The sequence below is a fragment of the Leucopleurus acutus genome (genome assembly GCF_964270905.1).
Source record: "Leucopleurus acutus genome assembly, chromosome: 9".
NCBI lineage: Eukaryota > Metazoa > Chordata > Mammalia > Artiodactyla > Delphinidae > Leucopleurus > Leucopleurus acutus.
The window spans coordinates 53,379,882-53,397,848 of record NC_139144.1 but is presented as its reverse complement, the minus strand read 5'-3'; the positions used below and the strand labels follow the sequence as shown (position 1 = coordinate 53,397,848).

The window sequence follows — 17,967 nt, the reverse complement described above, 5'->3', positions numbered from 1 at the left end:
GGATGAAACAGTAGTACTGTAAGTTAAGATTTTGTTTTCTCATTGTTGTATTTTAAAACATAAACTGTGGGCTTCCATGGTGGCACAGTGGTTAAGAATCTGCCTGCCAACGCAGGGGACACAGGTTCGAGCCCTGGTCCAGGAAGATCCCACATGCCGCAGAGCAACTAAGCCCATGGGCCACAACTACTGAGCCTGTGCTCTGGAGCCCACAAGTCACAACTGCTGAGCCCACGTGCCACAGCTGCTGAAGCCCGTGTGCCTATAGCCTGTGCTCCACAACAAGAGAAGCCACTGCAATGAGAAGCCCGCGCACCGCAACGAAGAGTAGCCCCCCACTCGCAGCAATGAAAACCCAGCGCAGCCAAAAATAAATAAGTAAAAAGCAAATAAATTTATTTTAAAAAATAAAAATAAAACATAAACCTTAATAAAGTGTTGAAATACATTTGCCATTAGGTGTTGCTACCAGTGTGTGTATTATAAGCATCAGGGCTCTGTCAGGGTATTGTAGCCAGGATTCAGTCTATTAAGTAACTTAAAAAAAAAAAAAATCAAAATACAAAAGAGAGCAACAGAAGTGGTTTACAAGTTGGGGGAAATATTTCTGGGGAAAAGGTTAAATAGCTTGATATTGTACAATTACAGTAAAGCTGAAAACATAACTATACCGCAAATTAATAGCCTTCAAATATACATTAAAATCTTGATTATCTGAAACCAGGGGATAATGAGCTAGTCTGGATAATTAAAAGGGTGTCCTCTTAAAAATTGAAATTATTTTAACTGTTTTTGATTGCAAAGGGTTTTATGTGCTTTCTAAAATTAAAAAAATTATATAATTTGAATTATTCCAATTCAAAGTAATCTATCTGGACATCAATACATATAATATACCATCAGTTAATACACTGTTTTGGGGAGAGCTATTTGCCCCTATCTTAAATCGTCTTTACTGCTGTTTTGAGTCTTTTCCTCCTTTAATTTTACTCTGTTTTCTTTGTGGTTAGTTTCTTAACCTTGACTTATATTCCTGGTTATAAGGGGGTACACCTTACTTATAAATTTTTCTTTTACATGAGTAAACACAGGTTTTACATGCTTTCAAAAGTAGGGAAAAAATAGACTATAATTTGAATTATTTTAATTCAGGGTCACCTTTCTGAACATTTAATGTAGTATGCCATCAGTTAATGTACTGTTATGAGGGCTATTTGCCCCATTCTAAGTCATCTTTTTTTTTTTTTAAACAGAGAACAGGAGTATTTATTTATTTTTAAATTTATTTATTTATTTTGGGCTGTGTTGGGTCTTCATTTCTGTGCGAGGGCTTTCTCTAGTTGTGGCAAGCAGGGGCCACTCTTCATCGCGACGTGTGGGCCTCTCACTGTCGCGGCCTCTCGTTGCGGAGCACAGGCTCCAGATGCGCAGGCTCAGTAGTTGTGGCTTACGGGCCTAGTTGCTCCGCGGCATGTGGGATCTTCCCAGACCAGGGCTCGAACCCGTGTCCCCTGCATTGGTAGGCAGATTCTCAACCACCGCGCCACCAGGGAAGCCCCCCCTAAGTCATCTTAATCTGCGGCTTTTTTGAGTCTTTTCCTCCTAGTTTTCTCTTTTCTTTGTAGTTAGTTCTTGGCTTGACCTAAATGTTTCTATTTATAAAGGGATATGTCTTACTTTCAGGGTTTTGTTTTTGCTTCAAATAAGAGAAATTGAACACCAGGTTATGAAAATAAACTTATTCTCAGAGGGAGCTGGGAAAGAGTATTTTGAGAGGTGTTTGATATGTTGAACATGGGTCCAGCCAGCTCATAAAGTGAACATCTAGGATGTTGATGATTTTGTATCTGCTGAAGCCCCAGTAAAGTCAGATTTAGCTGCACCAGTGGTGGGGTTAGATCTCCATCTTGTGTAGATGTTATGATGGTTTCACAGACTAACTGGAGGCGTCACATAAGAAACCATAATAAACAGAAATTTGTCATTGCCTAGTCCGGAATTCTAGGAAGCAGCTGCCCCTCCGCTACCCCAAACCATATCCCTGTAGATTCTGAGCTTTCCGTAGAAAATCTTATTTTCTCTGCCCTAATTGTTAACTTACTGTGAAGGGTTTGAGTATTGACTCCTCTAAAGATATTTTGTATAGTGAAAGTGGCTATAAAATTGATTTTTGTTGATGTGCTTACTTTAGTGTGGGTTTTTCCATAGTAAATAAAGGTTTTGTGAGTTAAGGATATGTAGTTACTGGGTAGAGAAAAGACACCACAGTGAAAGATTTTTCATTTATTTAAAACAACTTTCACTATTGAGGATTTTTAATATTAAAAAGTATGTTGTTCATCTTTTAAATTCTGAGAAGCTGTTTTATTCACTATTGCCGAGGTTTCTGGAGCTACCAAAAGGCCATTATACACCACTTGTGCTTTTAATTTTTAGTCAGAATTCATAGGATACCTTAAGTGGTATAATTACCAATTATTATACACAGTGCAGCTTTTAAAAAGAGGGTTTTTTCCTCCTTAAGAATTACTCTGTAACCAATTGAGTGTGGAAATAGTTCATAACCGATGTTATAAACTATGTTTAGTTATGTAAACTATGTTTAGTTTTAATGACTACTCAAAAGAATGAGGAAGTATCAAAAGGAAATACTTAGTTTTCCAGAAATAGTTATGATTATTGGATATAGTTGAAGAACTAATTGGTAATGTGGACTCAAACCTACTTGTTTTCACATTTTTAAATTAAAACGATTTTTTAATGGAATGGAAAAACACTAGCTTATCTTAGAAGCATTATAAACTTATCTAGATATCCTTTTCAGAGCTCTGACATGGAACTTGGATCCTGTTAGGCAGGCTTTTTTGTGGGCGTATGAATTCAGATTCCACCTGTCAGTGTACCTATAGGTAAAGACATTAAATCACACCCTCTGTTCTGACCTTTCCCCACTGACTAGAATTCTTTGGCTCAGCATGAGAGGCTATTTGAATAGCTCAGTTCAGAAGAGCACTTTGTGAAGCAGCAAGAACAAGGGAAATAATGTTGCAACTACGTTTTTTAAGACTGCTACTATGGAGAATTAAAACTTGACTTTCCCTACCAGGTTCTGCTTGGAAGGCTTTTATTTCCACAGACATATTTTGATGCCGGAGGCAGTTTTATTGCTTAGCTAATTATATATTTATATTTTTATTCTTCCATTCTTCAACAGTTTAGTAATTATTCTAATTAAAAACGTGTTTGCTTGCTTTTAGTTTTGTTTTTTTGTTTTTGTTCTGTTTTTTTTTTATGGCGATCTAGTTCTTTTTAGATTTCTGGGTTTTTTCTTTTGTCGTTTAGTTGTATGAATTAATTTTATAATGTTTGATAGTGCTAAGGAGAAATTTTCATACTGCTGTGGTATATCTGGATAAACTAAACAGAACTTTTTTAGTGTAGTGGAATACTGGTACAGCAAGTGAGGAAAATTAGCAGCTACAACTTCTAGAATGGATTCTTACAGGACCCATTTGGCAACTGTCAAACTTAGTGGCTCGTGGTTGGAAGAACAAGATGAAGACATTTATGAGGTTGAATCTCGGGTGCCTTTACCACATCCTTTTCCTCTATGTGAACATTTGGATGAAAATAACTCAGTAATTGTTAATACTTCTATTTTTCATTTTATTCATAAAAGAAATGGGCATATATTAAAGCTTATTTCCAAAATTTCCCTGCCTACCCCTCCTTATTCAGTAAGTATAAAAATTTGGTTTTTTATAGTTTTATTTTATGCTTTCAGTTTTTTATACATTTAGTTTAAAACTGTAATGAGAAATGAACTTTAAGTGTCTTTGGTAAGGGTAAATGGAATAGAATCTTGTTTTCTTCTTGTTTGGTGTGTTACTACTCATTCATCCTGTAATGATTAATGTATTGAAGGGCTAAATTTTGTCCACAAGCCCCAACTTGGCTACGTTTTTCATTCCAGAAAGCAGAATGAGATAATATTTCAGTTCTCCCATACCAGGCAAGCTGTTTAAAAAGATCCTGCTTGTCCTTAAGAATCTTACTTCTATATGTTTATGATGCCAATGCTGAGTAAAAATGGAATGATTATATTTGAAGGAATAGGCATTGTCATACCTAAAACAGCTAAGTGAATTGTCATTGAGCCAATTAGGAAATGTTTACAATCATATGGCATATTGCCTGTAGTTCCGGAAAGGAAACCTGGATTCTTATTTCAGTTTTCTTGCTAACTCCCTAAGGATCTTATTTTTAATATGCCTACTAATCCTATGAGGAAATTCCTTTTTCTGCTTTTTATGTGAAATGTATGTTATAAGCAGTGTTAAGGGTATTTAGCATAGTTAGTATTTCAGGTTCATTTGACACTTAAATGTTGTGAATGATTCACTACAAGTTAGTATGTTATTTGCCACTTTTTGTGACTTTTATGGCTTTATTTATATGTACTAGCTAGTATTTAACAAGACAGATGCTTTCAGAATAGTTTTGTTACCTCCCCTAAAGCTTTTATATTAAAATGACAGATTATTTACTAATGATACATACTTTTAATGTAGTAAGTTTATTAAATTATGTGAAAATATTGAATATGATATTTTTATATATTTCACATTATTCAGTATTAGGTTATAGGTATTATATAAATATTAGGAATAAACTGTACCTTAACTGGATGGAAGAGGTTTTTTAAGTATAATGTATTTAAATAAATATTTGAAGGAATCTCTTATTCCAATAAATGTGGGTGCCATCTTCTATAATAAGTGAAATTTGTTTCCTAGATCTACTCTATTTGAGTCCCAGCTTTTTTGTTTTGCTTTGTAAAACTGAAGTTATTTCTTGTGGTTTCATAGTAATATTTAAATGCATCTTAAAGCAGGTTTAGATCTTGTCGGAAAATAGAATATAGAAGCCGACTTATTTTTCTTATCTAAAGCAAGTGTTTATTTTGTTGTAAGTGCATTGTTGTATTTGTACAGTAAATTTGAAAAAGGAAAAAAAAAAACTCATATCCTAATTAGTTAGAGCTATGAACTCTTTTAGAGATTTCATATATTTCAAGCAACCATTTTACAATGTACAGGAAAAAAATTACATATGTACATGTGAAAGCAATTGATTTATTTTTTAAATATAGGCTGTGACTAAGTTCAGGAGCAGGGCTTTTTATAAATTAGTTCATATTTTATGGTCATTTTTTAATTTTAAAAATTAATGTATACTGGTTATCCACATTTAAAGGAAAATAGTCTTTTGCCAGTCAAAAGTAAAAATATATATAAAGTTTTATCTCTGTTGAGGCAACAACATATTATTACAGATATTTTAGGAAATATTTTGTGATTAAAATACATGCTTAATTTTCCATTATGAATCTTAAATGTGTATGCATATTATTTTCAAGTAATGGGTTGTGAATGATATTTAAAACATCATATTAAAACAAGAATAATTGCACAATAGATATGTGAGATACTGATTTATCCAACCACAAAATGGTACCACAAAAAGCTTTACTTAGTAACTCTAAAATCTATTTGCTATGGTAAATTTTAAAATGCTATGGTAAATTTTTTTTAAATGTAATGGTTTTAATATTAAATACCAGAAACATTTGTGCTCAGTTTTTCCCTATGTAGTTGTTTTAATAAAAACAGATAAAGCAGGTGCTAGCAGTAAGAAGCCCAGAAAACTAAAGCAGAGATAGTGCTTTTCTGCAATTTCATGCAGCTGATAACAGTGATCACTGTTTTTGAGCGCTTTGGCCTTGAGCCCGTACTTGACTGTCATCTTAAAAATTGTTTAAGAATGTGGTCAGTATATGCCAATAACAGCATTTTAAGGAGGCTGTGTTTATAGATAATGCGTCTATAGTCTAAGGTTTTGAAAATAAACTGAATATTCAGAGTCTTGTAGATGTTTCACAAATGGACAGAAGTATAAAGCTTTTAGTTAAAATATGGGTTAAACTTCATTTTGTTGTGCCACTATGATTTTATTCATTGATGGCATTGCATTAGTCATTTATTATTAGTTCCCCACAGTGTACAGCAGGAGTCGCAGTCAATAAGTGTTAAATACAGAAAACATAAAGCCTATCATAGAACACGTAGTTACATAAAATTCTTTACCAAATACAAAAAGAACCTGTGTATTATTAATTTTATATGTCTTTTCATATGATAGCATATAGATCTAGTGATGTAAAGTGGTTTATTTTCAAAAGAAGCTTTTTTTGTTGTTCAATAAAGTTAGAATACATATCTTATGGAAAGTTGTACACAGCTAATCTACTTATCTACTGATTTACCCTACCTACTAGTACTAGCATGCACTAGAAATATTAAATGACTACAATTCAACAGTTATATCTTTATTTTCAGTTAAATTTCTTTTTCTTTTTTTTTAAGCTTTAATAGGGAATGACACTGGTATTCTTAACACTTTGTCTTCCTTCACGTCTACTTTCCCTCTTTGTTTAGCTGGAACATGCGAAAGTTACACAGACAGAATTGATGCGTGAGTCATTTAGACAGAAACAAGAAGTGACAGAGTCCCTTCAGTGCCAAGAAGAACTGCGAGAGCGCCTTCATGAGGAGTGCAGGGCCAGAGAACAGCTGGCTGTGGAGCTCAGTAAGGCTGAGGGTGAGCACCCTGCCATTGGCAACTGCGGGTGGAGAAATTTCAAGTCTAAAAATAAATTGTGGTGCAAGCCAGGTTTGGAAGCCACCAGTCTACTTTTAATTTCAAATGCCCATTGAAAAGTAGTTATAGTTTGTCTTCAGAATTCCTCTAAGCAGTTTTTAAAACTATATATATATTTTTAATTTTAAAAAGTACTTAGTAGAATTATAGAAAGTATTTAAAATTTTAGAAAATGCAGAAATGAACGATAGTGAATTGTTACCATAATCCCACCATAAGACAACTGTTATAATTTAAAGATGAGGAGACTGGAGCAAAGAGGTGCTAGTAAATTGTTCAGTCACCACTAAATCGTGATTCCAGGCTTTAAGCCTGTAAAGCTCCATGCTGTTTATATCTTACCATGCTGTTGTGGGTGTTGGCCTTCTAGAATCACTTAAAATATCAACTTTCTCAAGTATATTTAAAATGTGATTCAGTTCCCAAGCATCTGATTTATATTAAGCTTTCCAGGAATCAATCTATTTATATCCGTTTAATAAAGTGTGTTATACCTACATGATGTGATACATTAGCATAACAGAAAATTCAGAGGAATTTCTTATTTAGACACATATTTAATAAGAAAAGGCTGTATTGAACATACCATAGTTACTGCTATCATCAGCAGCAAATTCATTCAAGACTTAATAGGTTGGAATGATTTAAAATTTGCTAACAGAACACCTTTTATTATTTATATAAATATAATGGTAAAATTTGAAATAATAATTACATTCCTTGTTAATTTTATTTTGTAGGTGTCATTGATGGCTATGCAGATGAAAAAACGCTTTTTGAAAGGCAAATTCAGGAAAAAATTGATATAATAGATCGTCTTGAGCAGGAGTTGTTATGTGCAGGTAATAGATTACAAGAATTAGAAGCAGAGCAACAGCAGATCCAAGAAGAAAGAGAATTACTGTCGAGGCAGAAGGAAGCTATGAAAGCTGAGGCAGGCCCAGTTGAACAGCGTATGTATTTTTAGACTTTATATGAAACATTCCTGAAAAGTTCAAGATGACTTTTTTCCCCCTTTTCAGTGCCATTATTTATATATTTTATATAGGGATTGAAAAATAATGAGAAAATCTACCTTATTGGTAATTTTCTTATTAGCCAACCATGTGGAATCAAATTTGTTTTCTTTCTCCTTTGGCATATTTTGACAGAAAAAGATAATTCTTCATTTATCCTCAAACTTCTGCCTAAAGAGAAAGCTGCATATAATGAGACAGGATATTTTTTAAACTGTGTAAGATTTAGTTCTTTTTTTTGCAATACGCGGGCCTCTCACTGTTGTGGCCTCTCCCTTTGTGGAGCACAGGCTCCGGACGCACAGGCTCAGCGGCCATGGCTCACCGGCCCAACCGCTCCGCGGCATGTGGGAGCTTCCCGGACCAAGGCACGAACCCATGTCCCCTGCATCGGCAGGCGGACTCTCAACCACTGCGCCACCAGAGAAGCCCAGATTTAGTTCTTTTAACTGCAGAAAGGCAGCAAAATGTATACTTGCATTAACTAAATAAGAGCACTGACCTGCACTAGTAGTAAGCAGGTGAGGTGGATTTCAGCCTGCAAGATAACAGATTGAACAGGTCACTGGCTGTTAGAAGTAGGCTGACATCTAGTTTAATATAAGCAGGACTTCAAAGAATAAATAAGTTTACAAATAACCTTTAATTTTTTCTTAAATGAGACATTAGGTAACATCTTAAAATTGTTCGGTGGTAAAAAAAATAAATGTCAGTCTTTGTAACAGTGGAACTTTAAATCCTTTTAATCATATCTTCTCACTTTTATGTTACACATGCAGTCAGATTATAAATGTGTAGTTTTACTAATTGAATTTTATCAATTTAGAGATACAACATACCTTTTTGTAATATGGTGAAGTTTTTCTGGTTGCTCAAATTTGTTTAGCACAGGTTTAGGGTTGGAATTTTTAATGTGGAAAGTATATGTATGATACATGAAAAATGTTTAAGAAATACTGATACATCTGAAAATGTTACCAATGGTAATAATCAGTGGTTTCAACTTTTACTTCTAATTCTTTTGTGTATGTTTCTATTTTAGGAAATAGAAGACATGTAAATTATCATATTTTTGTTCTGTGTGTGTGTTTTTTCTTTCCTAATAGGACTAGTAGATGCTGCAGTCGATGCAGCACCTGGAGCAGGTGTGTTTATACAATTGCATGGCCATTGGGTGACCCTTGGATTTTTCAACCAACTAACATATCTCTAATTTTGCTGTTTTGTTTCATACTTACAGTTTTTCTCTTTAACAACAGAAAAACTCTTCTTACAATAAAAATACATATTTATATTTGGAATTAACAACTGAGATTCATAGTGACCATCATCTTCTTATATCTATTATTCCACAGAGCTTAAGACCATTTCAGTTTTTTAAAGAAAACGTTGGTTTATTAAAAGTTTTTTTCTTTAACAAATATATTAAACTCTTACAACCTATGAGTTTTCAAAATACTCTGTTCTAAATCAGGAAGTATGTAAGATGATGGTATCAATAGGGTCAGTGAAATTTAATAAAGAGACTTTCTGGTTGATTAACTTTTATATTAACATCTAAATCAGTATTGTTTTAAAAGGAAAGCTGTTTTCTGTAGATTTCTAATCCTGAGTACAGTGTTGACAGACCAGTTAGTGTAAAGACTCTAGAGTTATATTCCTTCCATTTTCTTCATTAGAGAATTGTTCTACTTTGCTATATGTAATTTATTATTATATGATTAATATTAATAATAATGGCTAACACTTATATTTAGTGCTTACCATAGTCTAGGCACTGTTCTTCACATATATTAACTCATTTGATTCCTCAATAACTCTTAGAGATCAGTACTGTTACTGTCCCCAGTTGACATATAAGGAAATTGAAGGACATCATGTTAAGTGTTGCAGAGACAAATGGCAGTTAGGATGTGAACCCACAGTCTTTGCTCTTAAGCACCACACCACACCTCTCGTACTTGTCAATTTTTCCGTGATACACATACATGTGAGCATGCAAGACTAAGTCAGGAATGTGGCTCTAATAAGGAGTAAGGCTAACAGGAAATTCTGATTCTAGTTCTGTTTCTTTTCTGTAACTCTTACTTGCCTTGGTTAAAGGTTTAAAGTATTTGATCTCTGTGTATTGTGTATGCATATAAGAATGACTTTATGGGTTTAAATGAATTGATTTTTGCCTGAGGTGAGTTCTTTCTGTGCTTGAATTTGGTTAGACTTTGCTCTTTTCCTTATAGTGAAAGTGGATTTTGAGGGGGTCATTTACTATGCTCTTTTCACAAAAATATTGTTTTTAGTGACAGGACATATTCTTTCTGTTAATTCTGTACAATTTTATTGATACTAGCTTGCTTGCTTATATAGGAATATGTTATTTTGATATTTTCATAAGAATATTTTCCTTTTTTACATGTGTTTGAAGTAAAACTCGTCTCCTTTATTTCATGAAGTTAAAATTTGAATACAGTTATGGGTGGTTTCACTATCATAACATCATTCATTAATTGTGATTTAATGTAGTATATTTTTTCACTTATAAACAGAATTACTACAGGAGACAGAAAAACTGATGAAGGAAAAACTAGAGGTACAGTGTCAAGCTGAAAAAGTACGCGATGACCTTCAAAAACAAGTGAAAGCTCTAGAAATAGATGTTGAGGAACAAGTCAGTAGATTTATAGAGCTGGAACAGGAAAAAAATGCCGAACTAATGGATTTAAGACAGCAAAACCAAGCACTGGAAAAGCAGTTAGAAAAAATGAGAAAATTTTTAGATGTAAGTATTCTCAACATTAATATTAATTTTCTCAGTGGAATGCTACTTGCTGCTCTTCTAGGTTGTGGATTTTAAATTATGGAGGGACTCTTAAATTCTAATATTTCCATCTATATGTGTCATCTACTAATTAATTGAAAAGTACTATTTTGATTAAAAATTCTAGTAATTTTTATTGTGCAGCTTTCAGAATTAAAAGCAGTACAGGCAGATTATGAGTAAGCCCTACCAGTTAGCCTTTCCAAATTCATAGTTAAGAAGTTTGTCCTAGTCTTTTTCTTAACCAATAGCCAAAGCAAGTTAGGATCCTAAAAGCTAATTGGCCACCAATGTTTAACCCAGGTAACAAGTGTGCCCTGGAAGCAAAGGACTGGAACAGTTGTCATGCTGTCATTACTCTCTTCCAAAAAGATGTTAAGTCTCTAATTTCACATGGATTTTCTTCCTTGGGATTTCATTTAAGCCGTGTGTTATCTTCACAGATCATAGAATAAGATTCTTACACATTTTATAATTTTAGGTGTAAAACCTAGATTAAAATGAAAGAAATTGATTTACTACACAATTTGTTCTACTTTTTTTTGTTTAATGACTAAATTAATAGTGGAATTCCTCCTTTCTTCCAAAAAAGTAAATTCATTTTAAGAAGAACATATTTATTTCATTCTGTGTTTAACATTACTTGAATTTTTAAAAGTGTTGTGCTTCAGATAACATTTAAATGCTTAAATTTTTGTTGAAGAGCCGTAATAGGTTATGTACCATACAACAAATGTTATCTTTTTTTTTTTTTTTTTTTTTTTTTTTTTTGCGGTACGCGGGCCTCTCACCGCTGTGGCCTCTCCCGCTGCGGAGCACAGGCTCCGGACGCGCAGGCCCAGCGGCCATGGCTCACGGGCCCAGCCGCTCCGCGGCATGTGGGATCCCCCCGGACCAGGGCACGAACCCGTGTCCCCCGCATCGGCAGGCGGACTCCCAACCACTGCGCCACCAGGGAAGCCCCCAAATGTTATCTTTTTAAACCTTTTTGGTTTGGGTATTCCCGTGATCATCAATTGTTCGTCTTCAAACAGAACTGTGCCTACAATTAAAGGGAAGTAAGGGAAATAATAGCTTCAATAAATGTTATTTCTTCAGTTATTATTATTATTAAACTTCAGGAGCAAGCCATTGATAGAGAACACGAGAGAGATGTATTCCAACAGGAAATACAGAAACTAGAACAGCAACTTAAGGTCGTACCTCGATTCCAGCCTATCAGTGAACATCAAACTAGAGAGGTAAGAATTTTACTGATACTGTCTACCATACAATAATTTGTATATTATGTGTAAAATAAGATGCATATAATAAAAAACTTAAAAGGACTTCTTTCTATTGTATATAAATCTTCAAAATCAGAAACTTAAATATTACTGCAATATGAGAAGGTTCTTGAAACCCTAAAAATTCCAAAGAAGTATAAAATACCGATAAACTCATTGTAGTAAAATGTTATTTACATTCTCATTTAATAGAAGGAAACTGATGTAGAACAGCCTTATCTATTGGAGCAGTAGAAAAGTTATCAATCCCCACAGAGTTATAGTTATTCATCTTGTTCCTGACCTTTTTAGATTTTGAAAAGTAGCTGTGTGTTCGTTGACACTCAAAAGAATATTTAAGCTCTAGAACTTCCTGTCATTTTCTACTATTTGTTTTCTTATATTTAAAAAGAGTGAGCTGCCTCATTCATGAAACTTCAAGAAACTAACAAGGATGTGTGTATTTGATTTTCTTCCAAATCATTGATCCGTTTGTTTTCTCCTTACTTTGCCAGATCTGAGTCCCCAGCTTCTGATTTTTTCAGGATCAAAAAAAAAAAATCTAACTGTAACAGTATATTGTGCCATTTTGCTATACCTCCTTTACTGTCTTTTCCTTTGACCTCACTTCAAACTTAGTCCACCTTTTATTGTTAAAGTTTCTCCTCAGGCTTTATTACTGTCATCCTTGAACCTGTAATTGTAGGTAAGCTTGCATTTCTTCTAATGTTTTGAGGAATAAGTGCCATTTTTAGATAATTTCCTGAAAGTATCTCACTGAAATAAGGTAGAATTCCTTTTTTTCTTACCATCACGTTTCCTTTTTTTAAATAAGCTTTCTCTCTTCACTTGATTGGAACTAATTTCACAAGCTATCTTATTGATCCTTCCTGTATCCTTCCATCACAGAGCCATTCACTTGAATGGTGCTGCATATCAGAATCACTTAGGGAAACTTTCAGGGTGCACAAATCCCTCTCAGCACCTGATATTCTCACCTCTGTTCTGGGCTGGTGGAATCTGTAGGCTGCAAAGCTTTCCAAGTGACTGTACTAAAGGTCCCCAATTTCCTCCCATCCCTGGGGTATTTAGAACCATTGTATTATTATATGTATCGATATAACCATTTGTGGAAAGAAAAACATAATCCATGAAAGTTTTTTAGGTCATCTTATCTTACATATAAATGTTAAGTCAGTACTGTGTAAACTTGTTTTCTTTATTAGGTTTTGGTGTGGCTGTGCCATTAGAGCTTGTAATTCAACATTATTCAAAAATGTATTGTTGCTCCTCCTAGCTAGAGAAACTGTTAGTCTTAAGAGAACTTTTTTAAAAGGTTTGGTGAAAGCAATATTATTTCTCTTTTACTAGTACTGCTTAGATGTATCAACTCAGAAAACGTTGCTGTAGTGGGAGACAAAAGCGCTATCCTTATCAAAAATAAAATTAGCATAGCATCTAAAAATCCTTTTTGAAATGAGGATAGATATATTATTAACATGCTTACATTTTTTTAACATTACAGTTTTTGCTTATTATATTTCCAGGTTGAACAGTTAACAAATCATCTGAAAGAAAAAACGGACAAGTGCAGTGAGCTTTTGCTCTCTAAAGAGCAGCTTCAGAGGGATATACAGGAGCGTAATGAAGAAATTGAGAAACTGGAGTTCAGAGTAAGGGAATTGGAGCAAGCCTTACTCATGAGTACGGACAGTTTTCAAAAGGTGTGACATTTTCTTTTGGTTAATTTTATCAAGTGTTTTAGTACGGATTACTCTTAGTTACATGAACATCAGTTTTTGTTTTTGTTTTTGTTTTTGTTTGCGGTACGCGGGCCCCTCACTGTCGTGGCTTCTCCCGTTGCGGAGCACAGGTTCCGGATGTGCAGGCTCAGTAGTTGTGGCTCACGGGGCTAGCTGCTCCGCAGCATGTGGGATCCTCCCGGACCGGGGCACGAACCCGTGTCCCCTGCATCGGCAGGCGGACTCTCAACCACGGTGCCACCAGGGAAGTCCCGAACATCAGTTTAATTAAAAAAATCACTGATGATGCTTTGTTGATATTATTGCATAGTGTATATATCTTGATGTCTTCATTGACATCATAACCATTTCTGTTTATTCTTATCTCCAAATGTTCCTTGCATATGAGTCCTGATAAAGAAAGATTAATTAAACCAGAAGAATTAATTACCCTTTTAACCAGCAGTAAGTTTGTGATTCTAAAATAATAGCAAAGTGAAAAAGCTGTAAGCACCAGTTTAGGCTGATGCTTTACCCCAAACTAAGAAGCAATGAGATCTGTTCCTGTTATGCTACAGAAAGCAAAGATGAATGAAAGAAGAGCAGGATAAGGAAATTGGGAGGGGAGCCGTTGAGGGGATAGCCTTCATTTTGTCTGAGAAATAAATTTTAAGATTGTCAAGCAATTCCTGTCTTAATTTGTATAAAATGCATTCAAGACTGAATGTTGTAACTTTTGATCATTCACTAATGTAGATTATCTACTTCTAATTAGAGAAATAGAATTGCTACTTCTCCAATTAAAATGGATAGTCAGGATTTAATGTCTGAAATTTTGAGAAAATTCTTATATATTTAAAGGTAGAGGACCGAAGACAGTTTGGATCTGTAGAAGCTAAAACGGAATTGTCTCTAGAAATACAATTGCAGGCTGAGCGAGATGCCATAGACAGAAAGGAAAAAGAGGTAAGTTTATTTTTAATGACAAAGTGTGGCTTGAATTATTTTAGAAAATATCATTTGATTGGAATGAAGTTTATGGTCTAAAACTAAAGTTTAGAGTTTCTTAGCTTATTGCCTAAGTTGAACTTGGAAGACAGTAAACATTTGAACAAATAAACTGGAATGAAGAAGAGGGGACAAGTAAAAACGCTTGGACATGGGAGGAAGTTTTGAGGACAGAAAAGGTGGCTGGTTTGGTAGGTATGAATTCAGTGAAGAGGAGAGTGCAGAGAGATAGTAGGGTTTGGACCCAAGGCAGTATCTTCCTCTTGACCTTACCATAGGCTTTGAATTACTGCTACTTTGCTGTGGGTTTTGGTTTTTTTTAAGTTGTATTGCCCTGGGAGATAACAGTGCCTTTTTACAGTGTGCTAAACATGTTCTTAAAACAAAAGATTAATAATAAAGTAATTCTATAAAGTTCTTTTATGTTTTTCTACTCCCTCCCTTTCCAAAAAAAAAAAAAAAAACCAGAAAATGCACTTTTAAAACAGTAATTTCCAGTTCCTAATTATTTAAACCTTTGTCTACCATTAGTTTTTCTAAAGCATATTGTACTCTGTGTCGTCTAGCTATATCATATTTTAAATGTTTTAAAATTTTTAATTACATTTTTATCTCTTTCCATATAATTTTCTCAGGGCATTTGATGTATTTTAAGAAATATTTATTGAATGTAAACAGTATATTAATGTTAATGAGTGCTTTGAAAAATAGAAGAATGATTTAGATGTCAGCTAAAACTATAGCTTGGAGAGCTTGTAGTTTGGAGGAGAAAAAAGTCATCTATATAAATGACTAATGGAAATGATCATTTCCATGAGAATGGTTATTTTCTCATTTTCACATAGTACTGACTAATGTTTATCTAAGAGATTCGTATTTATTTTGTTTTTTGGCTTTTATTGTGAGAGACAGAGAACATTTTTGTTGATACGTAACCACTTCTGTGTGTTTCGGAAAGAATTAACATTTAAAGATTTACCTTACACTAAATAATCAAATAAATTGTCTGCTTTCTAAAAAGATGGAACTCCAAAACTGGTTGCAAAGGCAATGATAATTGATTATGGATAACTGATTAAGTTTACTAATTTTATATTTTTATTGTCATTTGAATTTTATTTAATGCTACTTAACACCTTAATTTCTTGAAGTAAGTATCCAATAACTGCCTACTATTTACTTAGACTCATAGTTGTTGGAACTACAAGAGGCCTTAGAGAGCTTCTGTCAACCAGCTCCCAGTTTTTACAGATGAAACAGAGGCAGCCATGTTGAATGAGTAAAGAATTAAACTGATGGCTAACGTTGGTCTATTAATACTTGTCACTGCTATTCACGTTTGAATAACAGTGACAAGTATTCTGTCAGAACCCACTCACTCAGTAACTGGAGACTGAAAGATAGGAATGTAAAATTGAAACATATATCTTTTAATGAAAATAACTTCTTAAGCATTCTCTCCTGTACTAGGCAAATGTTTTCAGATATCTGATAGTATAAACATAAGATGTCTATGTGTCATTATATCTGAGATACTTCCTACTACTCTCATAGCCTGTTTGTGTAAAACTTTGTTTTAAAGTTTATTACAGTATTTAGAAATTCAAAATGAATAGAAAGAGAAGAAAACCTTAGAAGATAGGAATTTCAGGATGTATAAGAGAAGGAGAATAATGTGGAGAGAAATAGAAGGAAGAATTTCTTTAAGAAAAAGATGCCTTCTGTTAGGTTTTAGCTCTGTGAAGGTGGTTTTAACTCTTTATAGAGTTAAAGAGATCTGGCTTACAAATGGCAATAGTAAATAATAATAGTTAACTTTGTTGAAGTCTGTGCTAGAAAGTGCTAAGTATTTTAAACATCTTATGTCATTAACCCTTGCAGTCTCCCTGAGGATAGGTTCTGTTGATATTTCCACTTTATACATGAGTAAACCAGATCTTAAGAGAGGTTAAGGAACTTGCTCATAGTCACACAGTAAGTGGTTAAACAAGAATTCCTCCTCGATTTCTCTGATTCTGGAGCCCTGTGATGCTATACTGCCAAAACATCCGGGCATGTTTTGCCCTGTTAGTGAGAAGTATTATAGACTGTCATTCAACATTTATTGAACTCCTATGTGTAGAACACCACTGTCCAATTGTAAAACACCACTGTCCAATTGTAAAACCAGTACCGATCTTCAAGGAATCTCCTATCTAACTAGGATATGTATACACACATATACATACATACACACACACACACACACACACACACACACACACACAGTTGAAAGAGAAGAATACTTAAAACACAAATACGTGCAAATTAATGTAATCCAAACAATCTAGGTATCATTTGGTAGCAAAATAGAACAAGGTTAAACCAGAAAGCTACCATTCTATTTTTAGACCTTAATAATATTTTTCTGGTTTTTGGTTGTCATAGACTCAGTAATAAGACAGCCAGGGACTGCAACTGAAGTCTGGCTGAGTAAGAGAAGAGAATGCCTTACAGTGTCATTTTGGGAATTGAAGTCTCTGTTTTGATGCCTGAAGTTCAGCTACTTATGATGGGAATGTTAGTGCTTTAGACCAGTGCTTCTCAAACTTTAATGTGCATATGAATCCCGTGGGGATCTTGTTAAAATGAAGAATCTGATTCAGTAGGTCTGGGGTGGGGCTTGAGAATCTGTGCTTCTAACATGTTCCCAGGTGAGGCCACTTCTGCTCCAGGGACCACTCTTTGAATATTAAGGCTAAGAATTTGACCATAAACTGTTTTATCAAAAAAGAAAATAAGTATCAGGTGAGGCAGGGCAAGGGCAGTAATTTTGAACTTAAATATCTATGTATGTGTTGAAATAATACCTTGTCATCAAACGTAGTCATAGAAGATAGGGATAAGTGTAAATACCATTATATTAGGTAACTTTGAAGAAGATATAATCATCACAATTTTCAGCAAACTAACCTGATAATTATATATGCACAACTACTAACTATATTTAAGGTGTGCCTACTGAGTTTAATATCAGTGTTAAAGAAAATTATTTAAATATGTCTTAGACATTAGTTATTAGAAGCAGGATAAATGATAGTTAAGAATGTAAGCTTCCAGAGGTAAACTCCTGAGGTTCAAAAACTGGCTTCCACATACTGGCCTTGTGACTGCAGGTCAAGGTGCTCCTCTCTCAGTGACCCCCTTCCTCATGTCTGAAATGGAGATAATCCTAATAAAGATCTCATAAAGTTGTTATAGGGTTTTTTAAAAAATAATACCTATAAAGCATCTTATGCAGTGCCTAACAGTAAATTGTCTATAAATGATGGCTATTGTTACTAATATCAGTATGATTTCTATTAATGAAATATTAGGCTAAATGATTCTGAAGGTCTTTGTCTTGCTAATGCTAAGATATG

At 34.1% G+C, this 17,967-nt stretch overlaps 1 protein-coding gene across 10 annotated transcripts in view; it reads left to right on the top strand.

The window, feature by feature from the left end:
- The window catches only part of AKAP9 (A-kinase anchoring protein 9), a gene marked incomplete at its 3' end in the record, with an annotated part of 146,319 nt that overhangs the window by 98,810 nt on the left and 29,542 nt on the right, over positions 1 to 17,967 (top strand). For 9 of the 10 annotated variants that reach the window (XM_082846665.1, XM_082846662.1, XM_082846660.1 and 6 more), the window contains 6 exons: positions 6,498 to 6,660; positions 7,461 to 7,673; positions 10,280 to 10,512; positions 11,673 to 11,792; positions 13,364 to 13,540; positions 14,420 to 14,524. In XM_082846665.1, coding sequence (XP_082702791.1) covers positions 6,498 to 6,660; positions 7,461 to 7,673; positions 10,280 to 10,512; positions 11,673 to 11,792; positions 13,364 to 13,540; positions 14,420 to 14,524 — 1,011 coding nt within the window. Of the gene's footprint in view, positions 1 to 2,675; positions 3,738 to 6,497; positions 6,661 to 7,460; positions 7,674 to 10,279; positions 10,513 to 11,672; positions 11,793 to 13,363; positions 13,541 to 14,419; positions 14,525 to 17,967 lie in introns of those variants that run through there. The other variant, XM_082846658.1, reaches the window with a different exon arrangement.